Source organism: Microtus oregoni, unplaced genomic scaffold (genome assembly GCF_018167655.1).
Source record: "Microtus oregoni isolate MIOR12 unplaced genomic scaffold, Mior012 000030F_ref0000283, whole genome shotgun sequence".
NCBI classification, from domain to species: domain Eukaryota; kingdom Metazoa; phylum Chordata; class Mammalia; order Rodentia; family Cricetidae; genus Microtus; species Microtus oregoni.
In genome coordinates, this window is record NW_024543089.1 from 19,082,315 (window position 1) to 19,107,365 (window position 25,051).

The 25,051-nt window shown below is 38.9% G+C and overlaps 1 protein-coding gene across 1 annotated transcript in view; it reads right to left on the reverse strand.

Moving 5' to 3' along the window:
- The window catches only part of Gbe1 (1,4-alpha-glucan branching enzyme 1), a 247,403-nt gene that overhangs the window by 198,152 nt on the left and 24,200 nt on the right, over window positions 1-25,051 (reverse strand). Inside the window, exon 2 of the mRNA XM_041678667.1 lies at window positions 3,418-3,587. Within this exon, the coding sequence (XP_041534601.1) occupies window positions 3,418-3,587 (170 nt within the window). The remainder of the gene's footprint in view (window positions 1-3,417; window positions 3,588-25,051) is intronic.

Sequence of the window (25,051 nt, forward strand, 5' to 3'; positions counted from 1 at the left end):
CCCGTTCTGGACTGAATGTGAGTGTCGGCAATGAATGCAAGTATAACTGCTTACCAAAAATAGATCAATGTGTGCAAAACCTAGCAACTACAGCTTCCTCCTCCTGTGTGACTGCTGCCTGAGATTGTTCCCCCACAGAGGCCTCTGACCCCAGCTAGCTATCCCCTGCCCTTGTGCCGTACAGAGCAAACATGCTGAAGTTTCAACTTGCTGCAGGTGACACCACTCCATCAAAGTGCACCTAACCCACCTAACCCCAGCTTTTCTGTAAATATATCTGTGTGTCTATCCTTTCTTCTTCTCCTCACCACCCCAGTTAGGTTTCCAGACCCAGGCTTCATAGGTCCAGGTGGCCTGCGTGACCATCTTTTGCTCTGTTCAATTCTTTAAGGCACAACTCACATATAGAAAAACTTACATAAGGCACACACATACACACACATAGTTCTATATTTTTTAATTGATACAAGCAACTACTTAGCCACCTGTGGTAGTTTGAATGTGATTGGTCCCCCATAAGCTCATAGAGAATGGCACTATTGGGAAGTATGGCCTTATTGTAGTAGGTGTGGCCTTGTTGAAGGTAGAATGGTCACTGTGGAGGCTTTGACATCATTTTGCTTAAGCTTCCCTCAGTGTCACAGTCTTCTTCCTGTTGCCTTCTGATCAAGATGTAGCCAGCACCATGTCTGCCTTCATGGTGGCTAATGGTGACTGAACTTCTGAATTGTAGGTGACACCACTGAACCATAATGGATCAAACTTCTGAACTATAAGCGAACCACCACCATTAAATATTTTTCTTTAGGAGAGTTGAGGTCACCGTGGTGTTTCTTCACAGCAGTAGAAACCCTGACTAAGACACCACCATGGCGGTTTGAATGGAGTCAACCTACCTCAAGATCCAGCAATACCACTCTTGGGAATATACCCAAGAGATGCCCTAGCATACTACAAAAGCATTTGTTCAACTATGTTCATAGCAGCATTATTTGTAATAGCCAGAATCTGGAAAAAGAAAGTGTGGAACATATACACATTTTTTACACTCAGTGAAAAAAAAAAAAAAAAAAAAAAAAAAAACAAAACAATGACATCTTGAATTTTGCTTGCAAATGGATGGAAATAGAAAACACTGTCCTGAGTGAGATAGCCCAGGCTCAAAAAAAACGAATATGGTATGTACTTACTCATAAGTGGATTCTAGCCATAAACAAAGGACATTGAGCCTATAGTTCGCAATCCTAGAGAAGCTAAATAATAAGGTGAACCCAAAGAAAACAAAAATAGATCCTCCTGGAATTTGGAAGCAGACAAGATCGCCAGGAAAAAGTTGGGAACATGAGGGTGGTGGTGGGGTGGGGGGTAGCGGAGAGGGGGAGAGAGAAGAAAGAAGGGGAGGATTGGGGAGAGCTTAGGGGAGTGGGATGGTTGAGATGAAGAAAGGGCAGATATCGGAGCAGGGAAGAAGTTATCTTAATTAAGGGAGCCATTTTAGGGTTGGCAAAAGACTTGGCTCTAGAGGAGTTCCCAAGTGTCCAAGGGGATGTCCCCAGCTAGGTCCTTGGGCAGTAGAGGAGAGGGTGCCTGAACTGCCCTTGTCCCATAGTCACACTGATGAATATCTCAAATATCACCATAGAACCTTTATCCCGTGATGGATAGAGATAGAGACAGAGACCTACATTGGAGCACTGGACTGAGCTCTCAAGGTCCATTTGAAGAGCAGAAGGGAGAAGATGAGCAAGGAAGTCAGGACCACGACTTGAATGGTATAATATTTATAATTAGCAAAAAAAGAAAGAAGTATACCCATAGGCTCACATATTTGAACACTCGGGTGGCTGGTTAATGGTAATTTTGGTGAAGTTGTAGAATTTTGAGAATGGAGGACTTACATCCCTGAGGCAGGCTTTGGAGGCTTATAGCCTCACCCCACTTCTAATTCAATTCTCTCTCTCTCTCTCTCTCTCTCTCTCTCTCTCTCTCTCTCTCTCTGCCACCCCCCTCTGCATTCTGCTTGTGGTTGAAGATGTATCTCTCAACTTCCCCCTCTAGATATCTGTTGCCATGCCTCTTCTCCAAATCTGGATTCTGCATCCGGAACTATGTGCAAAATAAACTCTTTATTCTGCAAGTCATTTTTTAGCATGGTATTTTACCACCACAACAAAAAGTAACTAATATACTAGCACAATAACTATGGCTTAAAGCACTTTCATCATTCAAGACTGTGTTGCTAAAGCTCCTTCCGATCCTTCAGCCAATAGCCACTGAGATATAGCCCATTGGGGCATGGTCTCTCTCTCTTTAAAAAAAGCAGACAACACCCCTCTGCAATCTAGAAGGGAGCCTAGTCACGGGAACCAAAGCCGGCAGTGGCTGCTTTTTTAAAGAGAGAGAGACCACGCCCCAATGGGCTAGTATCTCAGCGGCTATTGGCTGAAGGAGCGGAGGGAGCTCCCACAACAAGATGGTACCCTTTCACTTCAATCCCCTGACAACAATAATCTGTTTTTATCCCTATACCATTGGCATTTCCAGAATGTCTATAAATAGATTAATATATCATGCAAAATATTTCAATCTGACAATATCAAGTCATACATAGCATATGCCTCTATAATACTAAAGATTATGATCACTTCCTTCCTTGTTTCTTTTGCTGATATCAAAGACTGCTTGACATTGTCTGTCTTATCCAGTTATTTCATTTTCAAAACATAGCTTTATTCCTTATTATTTTATGGATTTGCTTATCCTCCAAGCATAAGGCATAACATGCTGTCTTACAGCTTTTCTCTAGGTCCTTCCAACCATAGACTACAAATTAAGAAGTCTTGTTGCTTGACACTGAACTTTTGTTTGTACTCTTAACTGTGTCTAATGCAGGTAACAGTACAGATGTCAAAAGAAAGGGATGATGAAGATGACAAAGACAAACAGCATTTGAGTGATCGAGGTCCCTATCTAGCAGACAGAATGTCTACTGTGACTGAAGACTCAAAAGAAGTACAAGGCAGCAAATAAACAAGAAATGTGACACCAGCTAGTCACCTGCAAAGGCTCCTGAGACTATCCATGTCAATGTTTTCAGCAATATCGATCTTCTCTTTTGTAAGAACATGGCAACAATGTTGGGTAAGGTTCCAGTACTCTTTCTAACACTATTTTCTCATATCCTGCTATTTCTTGTGCCTAGTATTCTAGAAAGTAAAGATTCATGAATACACGTATCATACAATAGCATAAGCAACCGGACCACATGATGTAAAATATTTAGTGAGTTCTATGGCACTAGATGAAAAGTCAGATAACTATTTGAATCATTAATATTAATCTAATAAAACATGCAAATTAAGTTGCCATGACAGAACAATAAAATATTAATATCTTCAATGCTTTCAAAATACTCACTGAAGTCTCCAGTAAGAAAAACTGCTTCTGCTCCCGGGGCCCATTCTTTGCAGTATATGCCACCATCGGCACTTCTGTGGATGCCAAATGACTCATAGCCTTTGGAAAACTTATCGATCCCACCTTCGTTTTCTCCAATGTCACTCAAAATCTGGGTAAACTTCTTATACCTTTGAGAAAGTACAATAAAAAAGAAGTTAGAAAGCTTGACTTCCAAAAGGAAGTAACATAGTCAAATCGGCAAGAAAATAAAATTACTCTATAGCAAAGTTTTACAAAATTTTCCGGAGGCTATGTCAGCTCTCTGGTCTCTTTGTCACAGACCCTCAGCCGTGTCTTTGAAGCAAGAAAGGGGCCACAAATAATATGTTCATGAGAGTTTGGTTTGTTTATGTGACTATGTTTACATAGTTAAACAGTGACTATGTTTACAAAAGCAGGGAGTGGCAAGTAAAATTTGACCTGTGGGCTACAGTTTGTCTACCTTTACCCTAAATCATCTGAGCACGGAAAGAACTCTTATCATGCCTCATCACAAAAGCCAGTAAGCACAGAAGGAAACTGAAGATTCCCAGGCCGAGAAGGACACAGCAAGCTATTGCTGCTCCATACCCTCCTCCAGATTCCCAGCATTGCAGGATCATTACTGGCACATTTAAAAAGAAAAAAGGAAGGAAGGAAGGAAGGAAGGAAGGAAGAAAGGAAGGAAGGAAGGAAGGGGAAGGGAAGGAAGGAAGGAAGGGAAGGAGGGAGGGAGGGAGGGTAGAAGAAAGGGAGGAAGGAAAGAAGGAAGGAGGAAATATAACAATAAAAACTACTTATTTCATTAGTCACTGCTTATATCTGAAGCAAATTTGGAGGAAAAAAGCAACAAAACTAAATTACTAAACTGTGAAGCATATCATAGTCAGGGTTACTACAATTGTGATGAAACACTATGACCAAAGCAACTTGGGGAGGGATGGTTTATTTGGCTTCTAAATCACTGTTGATCATTAAAGGACATTAGGCAGGAACTCAAACAGAGCAGAAACTTGGAGGCAGAAGCTGATACAGAGGTCATGATGGAGTGGTGTCTAGTTGCTTGCTTTATGTAGCTTGCCCAAGAATCAAGACTGCAAAACCAGGAGGTCCCAACTACAATGGGCTAAGTCCTTCCCATATCAATCACTAATTAAGGAAATGTCCTATTGGCTTGCCTACAGCGTCTATTTAAAAAGGCATTTTCTCAAATGAGGCTCCTTCCTCTCTAATGATTCCAGCTTGTGTCAATATGGCATAAAACTAGTCAGCACAAAGATCTTTCACATAAAAAGTAAAGATATACTGCAAGATGTACTGGTATTTCATTTGCATTTTAATAAATAAAGATTGCCTGAAAATCAGAAAGGTAAAACAGCTGCACTGGCCAGCCTTACAGACCAGGCTTGCCAAAAAAACAAAAACAAAAACAAAAAAAAAAAAACAGGCAGTAGTGGTGCAGCCCTTAATCCCGGAACTAGAGAGGATTATAAAATGGGAGAAGACAGCTCAGTCTCATTCTCAGGTATCCTGCAGGCAGGATCACTATTTTTGGACTAAGGTCAAGGTAAGAGTCAGTGACTAACTGCTTTGCTTTTCTGGTCTTCAGGTTGAACCCACTATCTGTCTATGAATTTTTATTAATTGTGCTTCAGCAAGATGAATCTCTCCACAGCATCTTCTGCAAATCTATAGGGAAAAAGAAAAGGAAATTCCCAGAACGATGGTATGAATCTAAATGGAAATACACAGGGAACATATAAAATCATGGAGGCTAACTAATAAAACAAAGTGAACTTAGTTAAACAGACAAGAATCTATATCTACTTCATGCTATACAGTAAGTGATCTTAAAAATGAGTCCAACAAATGTAAACCAAAGAACTATATAACAATTAACAGACAGAGAATTTAAATGTAACTGAAGGCCTAAAGAGAGAGAGAGACAGTCAGATGGTTCTGTGAGAAATGGTGCTTGCTACCAAACCAACTGACCTGAGTTTGATCCCTCGAGCCTACATGAAGAAAGGAGAGAATCACCTCCTATAAAACATTTTAAGTCTTGTACATACATACAAACTAAATCGATGTGAAAAGAAAAAGATAAAAAAAAAAAAGATGTGCTGCTGGAAAATAACTGAGAAGTTAGAATAACTAAAAATTACAAATAATTGCATAATTAACAAGTTAATTAGTAACTAGTTAAAATATTAACAAAATATTAAATAGATTAAAAATAAGTATCCAAAATGAAAATGAACCAAACAAGGAAAGGAGGTAACTCAAAAAAAAAAAAAAAAAAAAAACAAGAAAAGTAGGTTTAATTGACAGCTTTTTGTAAATAATTAAATCCGTATATGAAAAAAAAGAGCATGCCGTATGTTACATTTTGAATATAATATGTTCCCCATGGGCTCATCTGCTCAAGCATGGTCCCCAGATGGTGGTGCCAATATGAGAACTTTTAGCAGGTGGAGCACAGCTAGAGGAAGGGAATCACTGAGATGGTGGTCGGTGAGGGTTCTTTGGAGCTGGCCCCTCTTTTCTTGGCTTTCTGACTGTTATAATTATGCTGACCCGCCCTGTCACCTGGGTGACATGCTCTTTAAGAGGCAAGCTCTGCCCACTCCTGATCTCCCAATCTCCCACCTCCCTCCAAGGCAGCTGATCACCATGCTTCTTTTCTTCCTTTTCTCTCTCTACCTATTCTCCACCCCTCCATACCTCCTATTCTCTCATACCCTCATGTACCCACTAAATAAACTGTCCATACCCAAGCTCTCTCTGCATGGTATATCTGTCTGTCTCCGACCCACTGTGGGACCTGTCAGGGTCACCTGTGCTTAACGATCCCCCCATCACACAGTCTTACTACCATATTTTATCTCGGGCTCATAAAAAACGGAGCCAAGCACAGGCTATTGCAATTCCTCCTGGTGGCCCATCAGAACCTGAAGGTAAGGGCCTAGTGCTGAAGAGTCTAATTATAAGAAATGTAGAAATCAAGCGGGAATGGAGCTAGCAGCATTCTCTCTGTTGACCATGTCTCAGAGTACTCCAAGGTGCTAATCAGGCTGATGATGAGAAAGGCCTTCAACGGCCTTACCCTCAGGCCCCCACATGCTAAAGACCATGTACCAGGCAAGAAGAGCCTGCTGATAACCAACTATTTTTGTAACTAGATTTGAGGCCTGAGCAATGCACACCTGGTACTGAGTTAAAAGCCTGTTAGTCTCAGTAACTTCCGTGTATGCCCAGAGGTTAGTGCTGCTGTGAGCTTAGGTTGGAGAGGCTGCTTCTATCACAATAGGCAGTAATTAATTCAGGGAGTCATAAATGGTCCAAGGGCTGAGAATAAGTGACTGTTCAATGTCAGCCCTGAACTGGATATCTATAACACCGCTACCTCTCTTTGCCTCGCCTCCCAGACTCACCACCTTCTAAGGCTCAGGGAATGTCACAGGAGAGGGGAAGGAATGTAAGCGCCAGAGGAAGGGCGAGAGGGCTGCTGACTACTACAGATTGTCCCACTTGATAAGGCTTTTAGACCCAGGAACTCAGAGCGGCTCTGAGTACGTGCACAAGACTGACTCATGATTGGACCTATCAACATTCTGTCACAGAAGGCGGCGGGGTTTTATGAGGGGCGGGGGAAGATTTGTAAACAATGATTGCTTAGCCACCTCACTCCTTTCTTGGTATCTACAGGAGCTAATGGAAGCAGGGGTAAATTATCCATGAACCTGTAGGTAACCTTTCAGCTGTATTACCAGAAGAAGCAAAGCCTGACTCAAATCACTGGGCAGGAAAATGTGTGTGTGTGTGTGTGTGTGTGTGTGTGTGTGTGTGTGAGAGAGAGAGAGAGAGAGAGAGAGAGAGAGAGAGAGAGAGAGAGAGAGGAAGAGGAAGAAGAGGAGGAGGAGGAGGAGGAGGAGGAGGAGGAGGAGGAGGAGGAGGAGAAGGGAGGCAGGGAGGGAGGGAAGGGGGGAGGGAGGGAGGGAGAGAGAGAGAGAGAGAGAGAGAATACTGAGGGGCTGTGCATTATGGCTAAACCGCAGAGAAACTCTGGAACAAGAATTACTACAAATAGGGCCTCGGCTGACAGATAAAAAATCAAATTGAAAAATAAAATATGGTGAAAAGGGGGTAGAAGTGTATAGGATAAAATCACTCACCACCAAGTAAAAATTCATTATAGCTTTTATGCTTTCTAATTTCCTGAGAAGGCTTAGATGAACATTTGCAAAATAATATATAATTAGGTAAAGAAAGTAACATATGAATCTTAACAATATTTTTTCATTTTATTTTAATTTCATTCTTTAAAATAAGTAAAATGAGTTAACATTAAATGCATCATATGCAATTCACTCATGTTTATGGATTTTTCTGCATTCTCCTACCAACAGACAATCATATAAAACTAATAAGAATGCTATTCCTTTGAACAATTAATGATTTTGAAGAGAGGGAGACTGGCTTTCTGTGGTTTTGCTTGTTTGGTAGTTTCCTGTGCAAGGTTTCTTTTCTTGGTCTTCCTTACTTTGCTCTCTTTTCTTCTTTTATAAAATGTGAGTACCACTTTAAGAAATTAGTTTTCTATAACTCATATGATTTTTATATTAAATCCGCTAGATAGTCTTATATAATTTCCATAGCAATTTCACTAGGTATGCAAAACTCTGTAAAATTTACAGAACTGAAACCATATGAAATAGAGTTTTGGCACTAACCTGGGTTTCTGAAATTGTCATGGGCTGAGCTCAGATATAAAAACTAATGAATGATAAACCAGCACCGTAAGTTAGCAGGGGAAAAGGCATATCTAGTAAAACAGAGCAACTGTGAGCCTGTCATTAAAATGTCATCCTTAACTACATAAAGCCATGAAAGTCCAAATCTGAACCTTCAGCCCTAATCCCTACTAAAAGACCAGCCAGTGTGGACAGGGAGAAGTTGGGGTCATGGCGGGGAGGTGGGGGGAGGACAACAAATACTCAAGGTTCTTTGTTGGAATACAAAAGAATAATCTAGCATCCATCGTTCAAATCTCAAATCTCAAAAACTGCTTTATTCAAGCAACTCCCTTTTCAGAAATGTATTCTTTAGACACACTCCATAAGAAGAAAAGCACCTATGTATAAAATTATTGCACTGTTTATAGCCAACTTTGGGAAATAAGCTGTCTAGTGTACAATGGGAAACTAGTTGAATAGAATTACAAAATATCCAAACAGAAAATGGCAGTCGAGCCTCTAAGAAGAATGAGGTCAAACAAAATGTGCTAATAATGAAATACCGCGCAAGGGAATCACTGATGCACTCCAGTCTTAATCCGAGACCCAGCCTGCATTCTTGGTAAAGCTGTGCAGGTAAACGTGAGGCATTGAACACACGGAAGACACACAATATGACAAGAGAATGCTAGTGAGGTTGGCCATGGAATGCTGGGAGAAACAAGGAAATGGGAGTCACATTGATACAACCAACACAGGTACCATTGCCCTCTAACTCTTAGCAGCTGCCAAGCATGCTTTAAGCAATCAGGTACTTTGCTAAAGACAAGAAAAGAAGAAAAAGATCAGCATTTCTTATGAACTTAACAGTTTCAAAATTCTTAAAATAATGACCAAAGCAGGCTATGAATCTGACCAAAATACTCAAAACCTTTAAAACTCTGCGATAAGTTTCTTTCTTTTTAAAAATCCATATACAAGTCAGATCCACTTCTTTGAATGCATTTTATTTCACTGTGACCCTTTTTAGATCCAGTTCTTTTTGAAGAAAATTCTAATTCAGAGCAACTGCCATTAAGTAATAATCATGCAATAAAATGAAGAAACAATATGAAATCAGGGTTGAGGGCAAAAAAATACAAATTATCATAATATACAGAAAAATACTTAGTTCTAAAAGGCATAAATTTTCAGAGGTTAAATGCTATAATAATTTTTATTGTCAATCTACATATGATGCACTAAAAACACATTCTTAGATTTAAGCTATATTTTATTTAACTCACTTTTACAAAATTTGCTAAGAATATGTTCCAGGGCTCTGTCTGGTAAAGTTTCAATGGAAACAGGATTAGAGCACACTATTACTTTCACTAAGTATCTTGACTTCCCTCAAGGTCAGCCCTGTAGCTTCTAAAAGAGGAATACACATTCCACTTTGAAATCACTACGGCTGGGGAAAAGAAAATGCCTGGGGGTACAGCAAGCTCATCATGCCTATGCCCTCTCAGGCTATTGGCATCTCTCTTAATATTTTTTCTATGCATTTATAGGATACTTAAAAAGTAGGTCAAATGTTGGTAACCAAAACTACATTATGATGTTAATATTGGATCAAGCATTTTGAACAGACATGAAAAACTATTGTAAATAATGCAACCTACATTAATTAACCACTTTTTTTTTTAAAAAAAGGGGGGGGGATAAAACAGAAGCACATAAATACAAAAGTTATTTAAGGCCAGGAAAATAAAACCAATAGGGATATATCATTATTGGCCCCAAGAGGTGTCTTCAATAAAATCTCAAGCTAAAATCACCTGTCGTTAAGAAGCCAGGGCCTATGTTTTATTCCTGAAGCTATTCATCTTACAATTAGGGTAACAGCACAAGATAACAATAGCTTCACCTCTAGAAGTAAACAGTCCAAGTTTATTTATTTATTTACTTTTTTAGCCTCTGTATGTGACCTTGAATAAACCACGTAAGCTCTTTTCTCTTTCTGCCCTGCCCCTGTTCAAGGCAGAGAAACCTCATAGGTCATGGGGAATCAATGAAGGCACAGTGGGATCCTTCCTGAAGTAGCCAGCAAGTACTCAGGAGGTACTGGCTTTAGCTTTCCTACAAACGGAAATAGCAGTGCTCCACTATTCTTTTCAATGTAGCAATTGTCTTTTATTGAAAACACATGTTTAAACTTTAATGTACATGCTAATTAGGGCCCATTTATGTTGCCCTCCCAAATCCCAAAGGTTCCTGAGACCTGTACTCAGTATTCCATACTGACTTTTCATATACAGGTTTTGGGAAATCTGAGTTTAAAAAAAAAAAATGACTGATTTAATTAAATCAATAGGGAGGCTAAGAAAGTAAAAGAAGATGGGAACATGAGAGGAAAAAATTAAGCAGTTCAAACATTTTCTTTCCCAAAAGATGACCTATACTAGATGGTATGTTAGTAGTGAAGCTCCAGTGTAAGACAGGGTTGTGAATATCACAATTGTGTAGTAGAAAATGGTTCATGTCTACCTGAAAATGTATATAAAACCCATTCTTCTGAGTGAGATACAAATATAACCAATCCTTGGGAGAAGTTCCTTGCTAAGTGTAAAACCAAAGTTCCTCCATTTTGTCCTCTGCCTCCATCTTTTATCTTCTGTAACTTCCTGTAAAACATTCCAGTCCTCAGAAATGGCTAGGGGAAAGAGTAACAGGGTAGCCATCTGGAAACTACAGATAACTGCAGAATGTCTACCCCACCTGAAGGTCAGCCAATAAGAAAACTTGACAAGCAACAGGAGAGTTTCGAAAACAAAAAATTGTGAAAAGTCCATAGATAAAAGCCAATCAGGACTAAACCCATCACCACAACCCCTGCTAATGTAACTTTTCTTGGTTTTGTCTTAAATAGTACTCTCTAGAAAGGTGGGGTACCCCTCTCGCTGCTGCACTGACGAGGTCCCTGCCAGCTTGAACACATGTACACAAGAAACCTTGCTTTTGCATTTCGACAAGTTGGTCTCCCTGGTGGTCTTTTGGGGTCCCCATGGACTAGGCACAACACTAAGTAGCTCAGACTATGAGATCGTATTCTCTTTTGTTCATTCCAGAGGAAATTAACTATCCAGGCAAGAAGCACAACAATGTAAAGGATAGAAACTGGAGAGAAGGCCGGGAAAGTCTGGGCTCGTTGAAGATGGAAGAGAACGGAATCAATCATTAAGAAGATTCAGGGCTTGTGCTGGTTTAAATAAAAATTGCCTGCATAGGCTCATATGCTTGAATACTTGATCCCCAGTTGGTGGAATTGTTTGGGAAGTATTAAGAGGTGTGGCCTTGTTGGGGTAGATGTGACTTGGAGCAGGCTCTGAAGCTTCTAAGACCTCTCTGGAAACTCCCAGGCCTTGTCTCTTCCCCCTGCTGCCTCAGCCAACTGGCATTTGGAAACTCCCAGGGGTGTCTCTGCCCCCTGCTGCCTCAGCCGCCTGGCACTTGCACTCTCTGCTCTGCCATCATGGTCTCTAACCCTCTGAAACTTTAATCCCAAAATAAGTCTTTGTTCTATAATGTGCCTTGGTAATGGTTTCTTTGTACAGCAACAGAAAAATAACAAGTTTAGATGCTTAGCAGAAACCTTTTTCTTTCAGTGAAAATATCCACAATGCACAGAAGTGTCCACATAAGGGGGCTGCCAAGTGATGGTTAGGCCATTAGGACGTTACAGTGAGTATTTTATGTCTCTCAACAAAAGCAAATACTTAACAACAACAACAACAAATAAACAAAACCCTAATACTTCAGATCCATAATGCTTGAATGGCACTGATACAATAATTAGCAGAAAAAGGTTTCAATGGTAATAATTAGAAAGGTGGTTTTTGTAAGTTTGAGTCTATCAATTAATAAGGCCTTATTAAATAGAAAATATTGGAAGCACATGATCAGTCCAAAACTGATCATTGAAAATTATTGAAACTTTGACATCGTAGTTAGACATGTTTGCATTGGTCAACTTTATGTAACCACCACAAAATACCTGAGGCAACAGACTTTCTAAAGAGAAAGAGTCTAGGCTTTAAATGGGATATCTGTATCACAGCCGCGAAATCCAAGGAGCATCACGGAGGAGAGGTGAAAGCACTGTGAAAGAAAGGTCATAGAAAGGAGCACCCGGAAAGCTGTCGTCTGGCTATGACGTCACTGTTGCAGTCATAAGCACTTAGCTGACTTAGTCATCTGTGCTGCACAGAAGAAAATGAAAAGAGGACGAATGTTTGAGATGAAAAGGGGTCACCAGGAGTGAAAGGAGACTAAGAGAGAGTGAAGGGGATGTATAAAACATTGTTTCATTTATAAACTATCAAAAAGTACTTTTAATTAGATTAAAAACAAGTATCTTTCTGTAAAGGGAAAAGGTATTTAGCTCACAGTCAGCCCTCTGAGTTCATCCTTTGATAAGACTAGCACACAGCAGCTGTAGGAAATCCTACAGCCAATAGCTTTTAAATTAACCGCCAACTGGGGTGTGGCCTTTTATACTGCGTCCAGCCTCTTTTCTGGCTGTGGATTAGGTTGCTGTTCTCTGTTCCAGCAGAGAATATTGATTTGTGAGTCTACCCCTAAATAAATAACCATCTATTATTCTCAGTTCTGAGCTAGTGCGGGTTTCTTTTAAGCATCCATCTTCATACTGCAATGAAGCTCATGAACCAAATGGGTACATCTCAAACTGCAGGAGATAACAGAGTCCTGCGATTCTAAAGGCACGCTCACAATGACGTAAGGACTACCCACAAGGCTGCACATTCTATCCATCTATATGACATTTACAAGGATATTCAATAGTCAAACCATACCAATATGTTTTCTTAAGTTTAAATACTATTCCCTATCTTTAAATACTAGTAACCAAGATAAATGCATGAATTTTTTAACATTCCTTTCCAATCTCTGGAACTTTTCTAATCTTATCTACTTTAACATTGAGTGTAGTCATCTTCTTCGCACACACTCAGTGAGCACCTGCTTTACGTCTAGCACTGCACCAGCCACTGTGAGCAGAACTAAGACCTAACAAAGCCTGAGTCCTTACAGGCTCTGTATGTGTGAGAATAGCAGAGCAGAAAGGAAAGCTTAGGGAGAGTCCTGATAGAAGCATGGAGATGGCTCAGTGGGCAACGTGTTTCCTGCAAAGTTTACAGAGCTACCATAAAGGCTAGACATGCAGTGTGCATATATAATCCCAGAGATCCTAAGGAGCAATGGGAAGTGGTGGCAGAATAATCCAAGGCAGTTCCTTTGACAGCTTGCTTTGCACACCTATGGGCAAACAAGGCATACTGTCTTGCACTCTATCAAGAGCAAGGTGAGGCAAGATACCCAACGTTATTCTCTGATCTACATGTGTGCACTGTGGCATGAATGTGCCACAGTAACATGCAGGAGCACATGCACATATGCATACACTTAGTATACCCATATTGGAAAAGAATTTTGTTAAACAAAAAAAGGATGAGAACTAGTCAGGTCATGAATTTCACAAGGACAGGGAAAATTATAGGTCTGTAATCTAATGTATCACAAATACCTAAAATATTGGGAGACAGGAAATACTCAATGAAAAGTTTTTAGTGAACATTTATTCTTAGCCAGGATGTGTGCAAGCAACACTGGTGGAAGAAAGTTAGATTCCAGATTAGAAATATGCCTGAATTTCAATCCAAATCCTGCCTCTTAGTATCATAACCAAATTTAAAACAGTGTTAAAACCTATTTTAAAATATACAGTGATAATATACCTAGATAATCTTTCCTGTGAAATAACTAATAAACACACTGTTAGAGAGAGAAACGCATTCAATAAGATTGTTAGATTTGAGATTAACACAGAAGAATCAATATTCTATTGAAATATAAGATAAAATTCGCTGACTATACTAGATCATTGGCAAATGCCTCTCTGCTAATGATAACTCTGTGGTATGTCCTATTTTCCTTCTCAAAAAAAAAAAAAAAAGAAGAAGAAGAAGAAGAATTTTAAAAACAACCAAAAAGCGGGCTAGAGATATAGCTCAGCGGTTAAGAGTACTAATCATTCTTCCAAAGGTTCTAAATTCAGTTCCCCGCAACCACATGGTATCTCACAACCATCCATAATAAGATCTGATGCCTTCTTCTGGCCTGCAGGTATACATGCAGGCAGGACACTGTACACTAAATACATACATGCATATATACATACATGCATATATATATATATATATATATATATATATATGCAAAAAAATCAAGTGTGGTTGTGGCAAACACCTTTAATAACAGCTCTCAGGAAACAGAGGCAGGCAGATCTCTGAGTTTGAGGCCAATCTGGTCTATAGAGCAAGTTCTAGAAAAGCACAAGCTATGTAGAGAAATCTCTGTCTCAAAAAAGATAATTTTAAAAATAAGAAACAAAAAGTCTCAAACCACAAAAAGTTGCAACAATTACACCATATTAATTTTACATTATAAGATCTAGGTATCAATTCAAATACAAGATGATATTATTATACTCCAAAATGCATCTTTTAACAATTCTTACTCAGGCACAGTGAGCTGAATGATTCAGTGAACGAAGGTGCTTGCTGGCCGACCTGGGCTCTGAGTTTGATTCCAGTATCCCACAGGGTGGCAGAAGAGAACTGATTCCCAAAGGTGGCCTCTGACCCCCACATGTTCTGTGCTTCAGCTCTCATGCACACTCCTGTGGTTCAAGGTTCCCCACTCCCACCCCTATACGCGTGCACACAAACACACACACAAACACACACACAATAAAAGAAATAAACACCAAGGCCAGCTGGCCTAGGTCTGAAAAACCATGGGATAAATCCGGACTAGCTGAACATAGCGGACAATGAGGAATACTGTGAATTCAAGAACAATTGCAGTGGGTTTTTTTTTTTTTTTTTTTTTTTTTTTGGTTTTTCAAGACAGGGTTTCTCTGTGGTTTTGGAGCCTGTCCTGGAACTAGCTCTTGTAGACCAGGCTGGTCTCGAACTCACAGAGATCCGACTGCCGGTTTTTGATCCTACTGCACGTACTGGCTTTGTGGGAGCCTAGGCAGTTTGAATGCTCACCTTACGATACCTGGATAGAGGTGGGCAGTCCTTGGGCTTCCCACAGGTCAGGGAACCCTGATTGCTCTTCGAGCAGATGAGGGGGGGGGGACTTGATCGGGGGAGGGGGAGGGAAATGGGAAGCGGTTGTGGGGACGAGGCAGAAATCCTTAATAAATAAATAAATTAAAAAAAAAAAAGAAATAAACATCATGAGAGCACAACAGTTAACTTCTTGCTTTCCGATATGAAGCAACTGTTATTTAAATAACAATTTTCTCTTAGCTAGCATACAATCAACCTTAATTTTAAAAATGGTCTCTACAATAACAGAGCAAAATGATGCTTATACCAAAAGTATTTAAAATTTTCAGGAGGAAGGAAAAGGAATTCCACTGAAAATTGTCCTTTAAAAAGAAGAGTTGTTCCTCCCTACATTTGTGTCCTGTCAATAAGTAATGGCTGCTGTTTGTTAAATACTCTTTCCTAATTCTGGCACTGAGCCACAGAAGAGCAAAGGCTAGAAACCACTGCTGAAATCCTATAAGGTTGAAAATCTCCCTTTATAGTGAAATATTCATAAATTCACAATTGCTCAATACAGTTTGCTTGATGATATTACTTAAAAAGCCATATAAAATTCATCTCTTTTAATTATAAAATATTTATTGCTAGAATTCTACTTTTTGACTGGCAACACTACACAGTTTAAGAAACACAGGGAAAGACCTACTATATAGCCATTAATGTAAACATATTTTGACTTTTTAACAGATTAATTAATTATAATAAATTAACAAAATGTAGCTAGAAATTAATTTTAATCGCTGTGCCTTGTCTCGTGTTTGTGAGCAAATTACTAATGTGTTGCCCTTGCAGTTTACTAAGGTATGATTAATGGTTAATATTAAAATTCTTGGGGTCTTCTGGCAAAGCAAAAACATGATTGCCTAACTAGGAAAATAAATCCTCTGACTGCAATAAATCAGAATTACTGAAGGTAAACCCTGTGAGCTGGCCCATCTGGTCAGTCCTGGGAGCACCAGGACCTGTCACAAGCAGAAGCTGCCAGCCGCCTTCCCAGGCTCTCTTTCGAGTCACGCTCCTGTTCACGTCTCTGCTACATGCTCTGCTGATTACCATGGAAAAGGGCAGAGCTGTAACTGTTCGACTGACCTTTCGGTTTATTTTCTCTTGTGTAATCTGAAACAGGAGCTAACACAGTCTTAGGCTACTGATTTCTACAAAGCATTCTGACTTCATGTTTCAACAGTCTTGGCTCAAATAGCACAGTGCTCTCCTGTGTTCATGTTTCTTTGCTCTGAAATCACATGGGAACACTAGCTCTATGCACGAGAGACAGAAACTCTGGGTCCTCTCCTTAGCAGACCACAGTCTACGATGCCCCTAGAGTGCAAGGCCATCCAACTTGTGAGCAATAATTCCAAATTCCCATAACCCAGCTAAAATCTTGGTTTCATGGTGAATTTAGCGTGACTATAGACAGAATAAAAACAACCATGTAGATTTTCTACTGTCTTTTGATAAGAATGCCATAATATTCAATCACTGTCAAAAAAATTTATACTTATCCTAGAAAACAAAAACATAATTTTTTTTAAGAAGTCAAAAAGCACATACTTGAGACCCAGCACCAGCCATGTGACCTGAAGGAAAATAAATATGAAGATTTAGGTTCCTCTTCCTTAAAATTGAAATACTGCATACAGATCAACTAACACCTAAATCCATACTCTAAACTTCTGTAGCTCCTAGTTCTCTTAGTTGTATAATACACTGATCCACACATCTTTTATAACAAACAATGGTGAAATATCAAAGGTCTATCAAAAATTATAACAGTTCTTTGCCTTTAAAATGGGAGATGAAGGCTTCAAAATTCTGTCTGCTGTAAAACTATAAACGTTGAAAATTTTTCACAGCTACTCACACCCCAATAATTGCAAGATTTTTTTTAAGGCATAAAATTTTAATCCTTATCTATAAAAACATATTGTAAAAATATTGTTTTAAATAGTTTTTAGTAATCATACTGTATTGTCAATTCATGTATCTTGTTTATACACCTCCATTAATTATTTCATTATACAACTAATGACCTAATACAGATATAATAGCCTAACACACATAATAGCCTTGAAAGCATAGGGTGGCAAGTACCTGTATGCTATGGCATATTATTTCTCCCAAAGTACATTTATTCTTTTAATTTATTCCCAAACAGGGTTGAGAATAGGTCTACGGTTGTATAATACTTATAAATTTTATTTGCATATTATGAAGATTACCTATAATAGAATAACTACTATAAAAAAGACCATATGCTAAAAAAATTAGGAAGAAAATTCAGACCTAAATTACATTCAATTAGTATCAAATTTGCTTCTCAGTAAAGCCATGATTGATTCAGGAGTCTTTTCAAGGTAAGTAAGACAGAATTGTAAGTAGACCGAGAATACCTGTTACTTATGGACAACAGTTTTCTACCTTTGGGTTCCCAAAATGTGTGGGCAAACCTCAGACTAATAGGGACAGTTAATAAGTGGCCTATTCATCCAGAATTAAATAGCCTATAGATTTTTCAAGGTCAACCTTGCCCAAGGCTAGGTCCACAAAAAGCGAAGGTCAAACTTCCAAGATGGTATAATCATTCAATATTATAAATCTCTTGTTCATTTAAAATGCTCTTCACTGCAGTGATAAACACCATGAACAAGAACAAACTAGAGGACTAAAAGGATTAGTCATCTTAGATGTTACAGTCCATGGAAACCATGGCAATGGCACAGGAGAGGAACCTGGACGTAGGAACTGAAGACCATGGATGAATGCTGCATACCGGCTTGTTCTCTATAACATGTTCATCTTACTTTGTTATACAACCCAGAACCATCAGCACAGGGGTGGCCCTGCTCACAGTGAGCTGGGCCCTCTTATATCAATCAGCAATCAAAAAATATGCCACAATAACATACCACAGACCAACTTATTGGAGGCAATTAATCAGTTGAGATTCTCCTTCCAAGGAACATGAAAGTTTGTTGCCAAGTTGACAAAGATAACCAGTACAAGCAGATGGATGTGTCCTAAAGTCAAGGGGTTTTTGGTTTTTGTTTTCTATTTTATATTCTCACTCCTCCATACAAAATTCTTTAAGGTGGTGAGTACAAACAAAAGGTTCTCGCAGTACGTTTCATTCTGGGATGCTTGAAAGAGAAGCAAATTCATTCATCTGCAGTAACTTCACTGAGAGTTGTTATCTATTACTGAGCATTTACTATGCATTCAGTAAGATGCTGAATGATATGTAAGCAATAACTTATTTAATTATCTTACTGCTGTGTGGGAATAAATCCTGCTTTATTGAAATAAAAGAGGAACTCAAGGATCAGAAAGTTAACTTATTTGACCAAGATCCTTCAGAAGAAATTCTCTTGAAATTTATGTTAAAGAACTCGGGAGGCAGAGGCAGGCGGATCTCTGTGAGTTCGAGACCAGCCTGGTTTACAAGAGCTAGTTCCAGGACAGGCTCCAAAACCACAGAGAAACCCTGTCTCGAAAAACCAAAAAAAAAAAAAAGAATCTTAAAATATAGTTGTTCTTATAATAATGACTTGTAACAGTGATTAATTCATCTCAACTTCAAATCATTTTTAATAATTTTCAAAGTTCTTATGGGAAAATTTAGCTGCTAGAATTAATACTTCTCCATAGTAACTTCTAATTACTGAGCACTGTCCATGCATAGAATAGACACGATTTTATTGAATATGTAACATTCATACACAAATTATCAGGAAGTTTTAGATCCATATTTAGTAATATACACAGTTCATTTATGCTACAACATGAAAGGTGAATTAAATTTCAAGGGCTGTTTGCTGTATGTTTAGATATTGATATAAACTAAGAGATAACAAAGATATCTGAAGATTTTATGACAGAACATGACTGAGCTGTAATAATATGTTTCTTTATTGTTATCTCTAATTTCCCATTTTTCTAGTATAAGCATGCAAAAAGTAGGAACATAAAATAGAGAAAGCTCTATATCACTTGTAAAATTATAAAGCTTAAAGGCAAAGCGTGTTTCCTAATGCCTCTGTTAACAGAGAGCTGTTCAGAGAACTGTGCTGCAAGATTCAATCTCCGTTCCTAATGCCCCAAATTTATTACACATGAGCGTGGTGGTCATGCATACACTCAGACACAAACACACACAAAAGTCCTAACTGTCATAGTTGAAGAGTGCAACCCATCAGCATGGATCACACTAATGAAATAAGCCTGCTAAAACTTAAAGCTGATTGATTCTGCACTTGTTCACTTCCCCAATGCCTTTCAAACATTTATTTTCACTCAAAAGAATGTTTTTCCAAGGCATGAGCACACATGTGCACACCTACCACCTAGATGTGTGTATATATACCTAATTTAAAAATCACATACTCTACTTAAAACACAAATCTAATCTAGTACCTGGATATTGTAGACACCAGAAGTAAAATATCCCTTGAACTTAAAACAGTAGTTAGTTAACTAGAAACCTGACTCCTGTACTCAGCTAACTACAGCCTGCAAGTGGTCCCTTGTTGCTCTCACTTCTCTTCCATCGTCATTTCCTCAAGGATATACAACATGTTGTAAAACCCCATGGATTTCCTGAGCAGTCCTCAAATGTGAACTGCACTTCACCCCAGACATGCAGTCTCAAACGCTGAATGGGGGGGGGGGGGGGGGGCTGCAATAGTAATTGAATAAACCATTTCCATGTTATCCACTTCGCATTTTTCCCCTAACAAACAAACAGCGAAGTGTATCTTAAATTACTTTAGTGTCTGTTGCACATAAAATCCCAGTGATAAATCTATTTTATTGTTGTTCGCTTCAATGCCCGTTTCCCTTCTCTTTTCTGATTTCAGCTCCACTCTCAAGAACAGCCTCACAAACAGTAAATACTAAGAGCAGGGGCACTGAAGCAAGATGTGCTCATTCTCCTCTAAGACTGGTCACCACCAGAGCACACTGGCCGGCTCTGCACCCTCAAGAGGAACATAACAACTTCCAAAGAAGGGGAGGCAGCTGGGTGACGATGGGTCTGCAGCCCTGCACTCTACCTGCGCGCCCCTTGCTCACCTGCTAGGAAAAGCCCCTGGCATTCTGCCTCCCAAATCAACTTCAGCAGCAAAGCTGGAGTTTTAAGTCCTTGCTTGCTTGTTTCCCTTTTCTTGTTGTTTGTGTTTCTTGTCCTTAGAAAACATTTGCTTCCAGCTCCCTCCCTTTATCTTGTTACAGGAGCCAACCCCTAAGTAATAATTGTACCCATCAAGAACTGGGCAGCTTAACAAGTGCAGAGAAAAGAGTGTTTGACATTTTTCTCCACCAGAATCCATCCTAACTTTCGGCACTGGTTCAGTGAACATGGCTGTAATTGAGAGATGCCTGAATGGAACAAAAGATTCATTCTACAATAGAAATGTATGCCCTTAAAATATGTTACATAGGGTATTTCAAGACTAAATAGATTTAATCCCAATTAAAGAGTGTTCACCACCATTTCTTTACTAATTTTCTAAACATGAAGGAGGGAAATGCTTCCTACTCCATTCTGTTCATTAACATGCTCTTCCCTAGCTCTTTCCCACAGCTCTGTGGTATCAATATAGATGTTAAAATCATATTTTTTTGGATTATTTTTTTGAGACAGGGTTTCTCTGTTGCTATGGAGCCTGTCCTGGAACTAGCTCTTGTAGACCAGGCTGGTCTCGAACTCACAGAGATCCGCCTGCCTCTGCCTCCCAAGTGCTGGGATTAAAGGCGTGTGCCACCACCGCCCAAAATCATATTTTCTTGAAGTCACCTACCATCTAAAATCCTTGTAACCGAAAAAGAGAAACATGGGTTTTACCAGAAAAACAAGTACAAAAAAAACAAAAAACCAAAAACCCAATCCCCCAAATTATTCCAAAATTTCTTTGTTATGTTTCCACAGTCCCAATAACAGTTCCAGTTCTGGAGCCACTGTACCCTCGGGTAGCACACACTTTTTTTTTAATGACTCGATGTAATACATAACAATGTGGATTGTACACTGAAAGCAAAAATTATGTTTCCTAAAGAAAGATGCAAATCTAAGTTCTGGGGTAAATTGAGTATGTCTTTGTGCACAAATGATCAAAAGCCAAATGAGCATACAAACACTGGACAAGTGTCACATAAATCCAATAAACAAGGAGCAGACTTTAAAACTGCCCTCCACTGTACTCTCTCTGCAGCTGACCCAACAGGAACGTTAATCAAAATCATAGCATGTGGGATGCTTACTTCACTTCACCAGGCCCAGTTTCTGGAGGTATATATTTTCTTATATATACCTCAAACTATTCTTAATGTTTACTGCTACACATATCCCTTCTTACTGGATATTACTAAAACTTACCAAAAGGATGTTTTCTCCTTTTGATTCTTTCATTTATTTATTTATGTCTTTTACGAATTGCATAAAAATATATCTCGTTATAAAATTTAGTCTGTTTATTTCTAATACAATCATATTTCCTCTTTGAGCACTATAGCCTCTGTCAAGACATCTCACTCTAGAGTTTATGCTTTCCTTCAGTGGTTTATTGTCTTGAAGTAGTTGTTGTGGCTCATTTGCTTGCTTGCTTTACTAAAAGTGACCTGGGGACACTCTGAGATACATTCAGATTATGTATGAAAGTGTCCCTTCTCTGGACTAAGCTTCTGATTTCTCTTCCAGGAGACGTTTCCATTGGGACAAGCAGAATTAGAGACCACACAAAGGGTTACACATGGAAGAGCTATATAAGGAAGGGGCTAGGCAACACTGGGACACTCTACAAGCTCTGTCGCCAGCCTGTACCCACAAAGAGATTATTCCAAATGTCACAGTGATCACTGCTCATAGCTAAAGATGCTTACTTGGCTGTGAGTACCAAAATGCTCCTACCTATCTAGACTCTGTGGTAATGAAGCATGAGGAAGTAAGTTATAGCTATGATGGGGAGGGCAACTAATTTTAATTTCTTCCGTAAGGCAGAAATATAGTCATGGTAACATTTAATCAACCTGAGGAAATTAATAGTCAGGATGTTTGGTTTCCTTAACTAAAATACAAGCATGCTTATTTCCTAGGCAAAATTTCCTAATAGAAGATTTACAAACAGCACATACTCTCTTCCTTGATGCAATGCATGCCATAGCACCCTAAAAAGAGGGCCAGGGGTCTAAATCATCATCTAAGAACAAACCAAACAGTCACAGATGACTAATCTACCACAAGTGGAATCCTTCATTATCAGAGGAAGGCTGGAGGATCTGTAAGCCAACAGATGGTGACTTATCAAGTGACAAGCTACTTCAGTAGGGTCAATGGAGAGCTGCTAAATTTAAATGCTTACTTTAAATGTTTACATTTGAATGTTTACAGATAACAAATTTTAATCAGCTACCAGGTAACAGTCATCGGGTAACACAAGACAAAGGTCTTCAAAGAAATCTGTCAAATTTGGAAAAAAAAAAAACAAAACAAAACAAAACCCTCCCCTAACAAATTTCAAGCTAAAGTACAAAGGAGATTATGAATGAATAAAATAAAACTTCCAGAAAATAAGAAAAATGTAGACAGTGTATTTAGTATATTTCTAATCTTCTTTTGGATGATAAATTCCTGCTGAATAAATTGAAGTTACATTTGGTTTCTCATAACTCATAACTTTCCTGATGGCCTGCTAAGTAAAGTTTCTTATGTAGCCTTTTTTCACTAACATTGACACCCAGCCACAACTGTCAAGAAAAGAGATGCTTTTCAAAGATGCTGATATAGTGAATATTTAGAATCCTACCATATAGTTATACAACTAGCAATTAACTCTCCCAATTACTACCTTTATAATAACTAATCACTTCCTGATGGGTATCTATTCTGTTCGTATATATATTTAGCACCATAAATATTATAAAACATTGCAAATTAACCAAAGGCTATAACAGTTCTAAAGAGAAAAGAGGGTGATGTCAAACTGTCTGAATTTTAAATGTCTCTTCGAACAAGAATCTGGTCCACATACATATTATAGAAACAAAAGCAACTGTCATCTTAAACATAATTAAATGTATCAAAAGTAATTTAAAGTTTGTAAAAAAAAATTAGTAATTTCTGCTGTAGGAACTCTATGGGTAGGCAGGCAGTACAACTACAATGCAAAAGAAAACTGATTTATTTTAATTGTATTCATATGACTGCTAATTACCCCAACCACAGATTTATTCTAACAGGGATGGATAATGAAATAATATGAAATCACAACATCCAATTTTCCCCTAAGTGAAAAAAACAGGTAAAGTAGTAACAAAAGGAACTAGACAGAGAAAATGTGGCAAACATTGATAACCTGTCGAGTGCTAAGCCTATTAGGTGAGCAATATATAGAAAAGAAATATAAAGCACAAGTACATTCTAATTCTTGAGAGAGAAAGGTGGAGGACGAACCCTCTGTCCCTATTTCTAATGAAAGAAATACATAGAAATATCATAAGAACAAATGGTGACCATGTCACGCAGTTTCCTCCGAGCAGTCACATCACAAGGAGTCTCAGAAGGCCAATATACGGACACACGGAAGTATAAACTGAGTCTCACGCTCATCTACAGAGACGGGCCTTTTTCTAACGTGTTACCTTCCATCTGTCTCTCCTGCTGTCTCAGGCAAACGTGTATGAACAATGGAGTAGCTAGTGCTAGGTTTTATGTAGGATAACAGGTCTTTGACAAGACTCCACTACAGGGTGTCCTATGGGACATTTATGTATCATCAAAATCAGGATTCTCCATTTTTGACCTGAGTGGGGGGCACAGGATGAGAGGCAAAATGAGCAGACTGCCAGGCTTCTTTCACGTGTCTCTCAGTCTCTTCTTGATCATTGCACACCCAGTCCTCTGTCTGAAGAACACAACCCCCAACAGATAATATCAATAGGCTTCCAGTTTCCCCAACGCCTAGTATGGGGCAGGGACCCTTCCGGGCCACACTCCCTTCCTGCAACTGACTTCCAGAATTCAGTTATTCAGTACTAAAAGTGAGAACTCTAAAGCTAAGCATTTGGAATGATCCACAGTGCATCTACTAATGTTATTATAAATAAACTGTATAAATCCTATTTAGATATGTCATCTGTTTCTTCTTAACTTCCTAAAGTCTTAACACCCTAAAGAAGCTGTCAGAGCATGTAGGTCACTTGGGTTGTACTCTTAAAATTTTAAGTACATCTTTTCCCCACGCTCCTCTCTCATTCTCTCTAACCACATTTTTTCATGACAGAAAGTGTTTTTCTTCACGACACACTCCCTCACCAGGATCCTCTACCTCACTGACCACAGGCCCAGAAGTAACAGAGCCAAGCCACAATTGGTCGAGGCAATGAACTAAAATAGACCTTTGTTCCTTTAAGTTGTTCCTCTCAGATGTTTTGTCACAGTGATGAAACGTGCCTAATACATAAAACTGAAACTGAGCAACGCAGCTGTGCTGTTACCTGTATAAGTACTTCAGAAAACCTTTAAAGGTGTTGTGTGGGAGGAATTTGGGAACATTTGAAGCAAGCTAGAAAAAGCTTTGAATGCTAAATCAGCCAAGCTTAAAGGGTAGTTCTAGTGGGAGTTCAGAAGGCAAGACAAGAATGCAAATAAAGAAAACTTTACAGAATGCAAACACTATTAGAAACAGAGTTAGACACCAT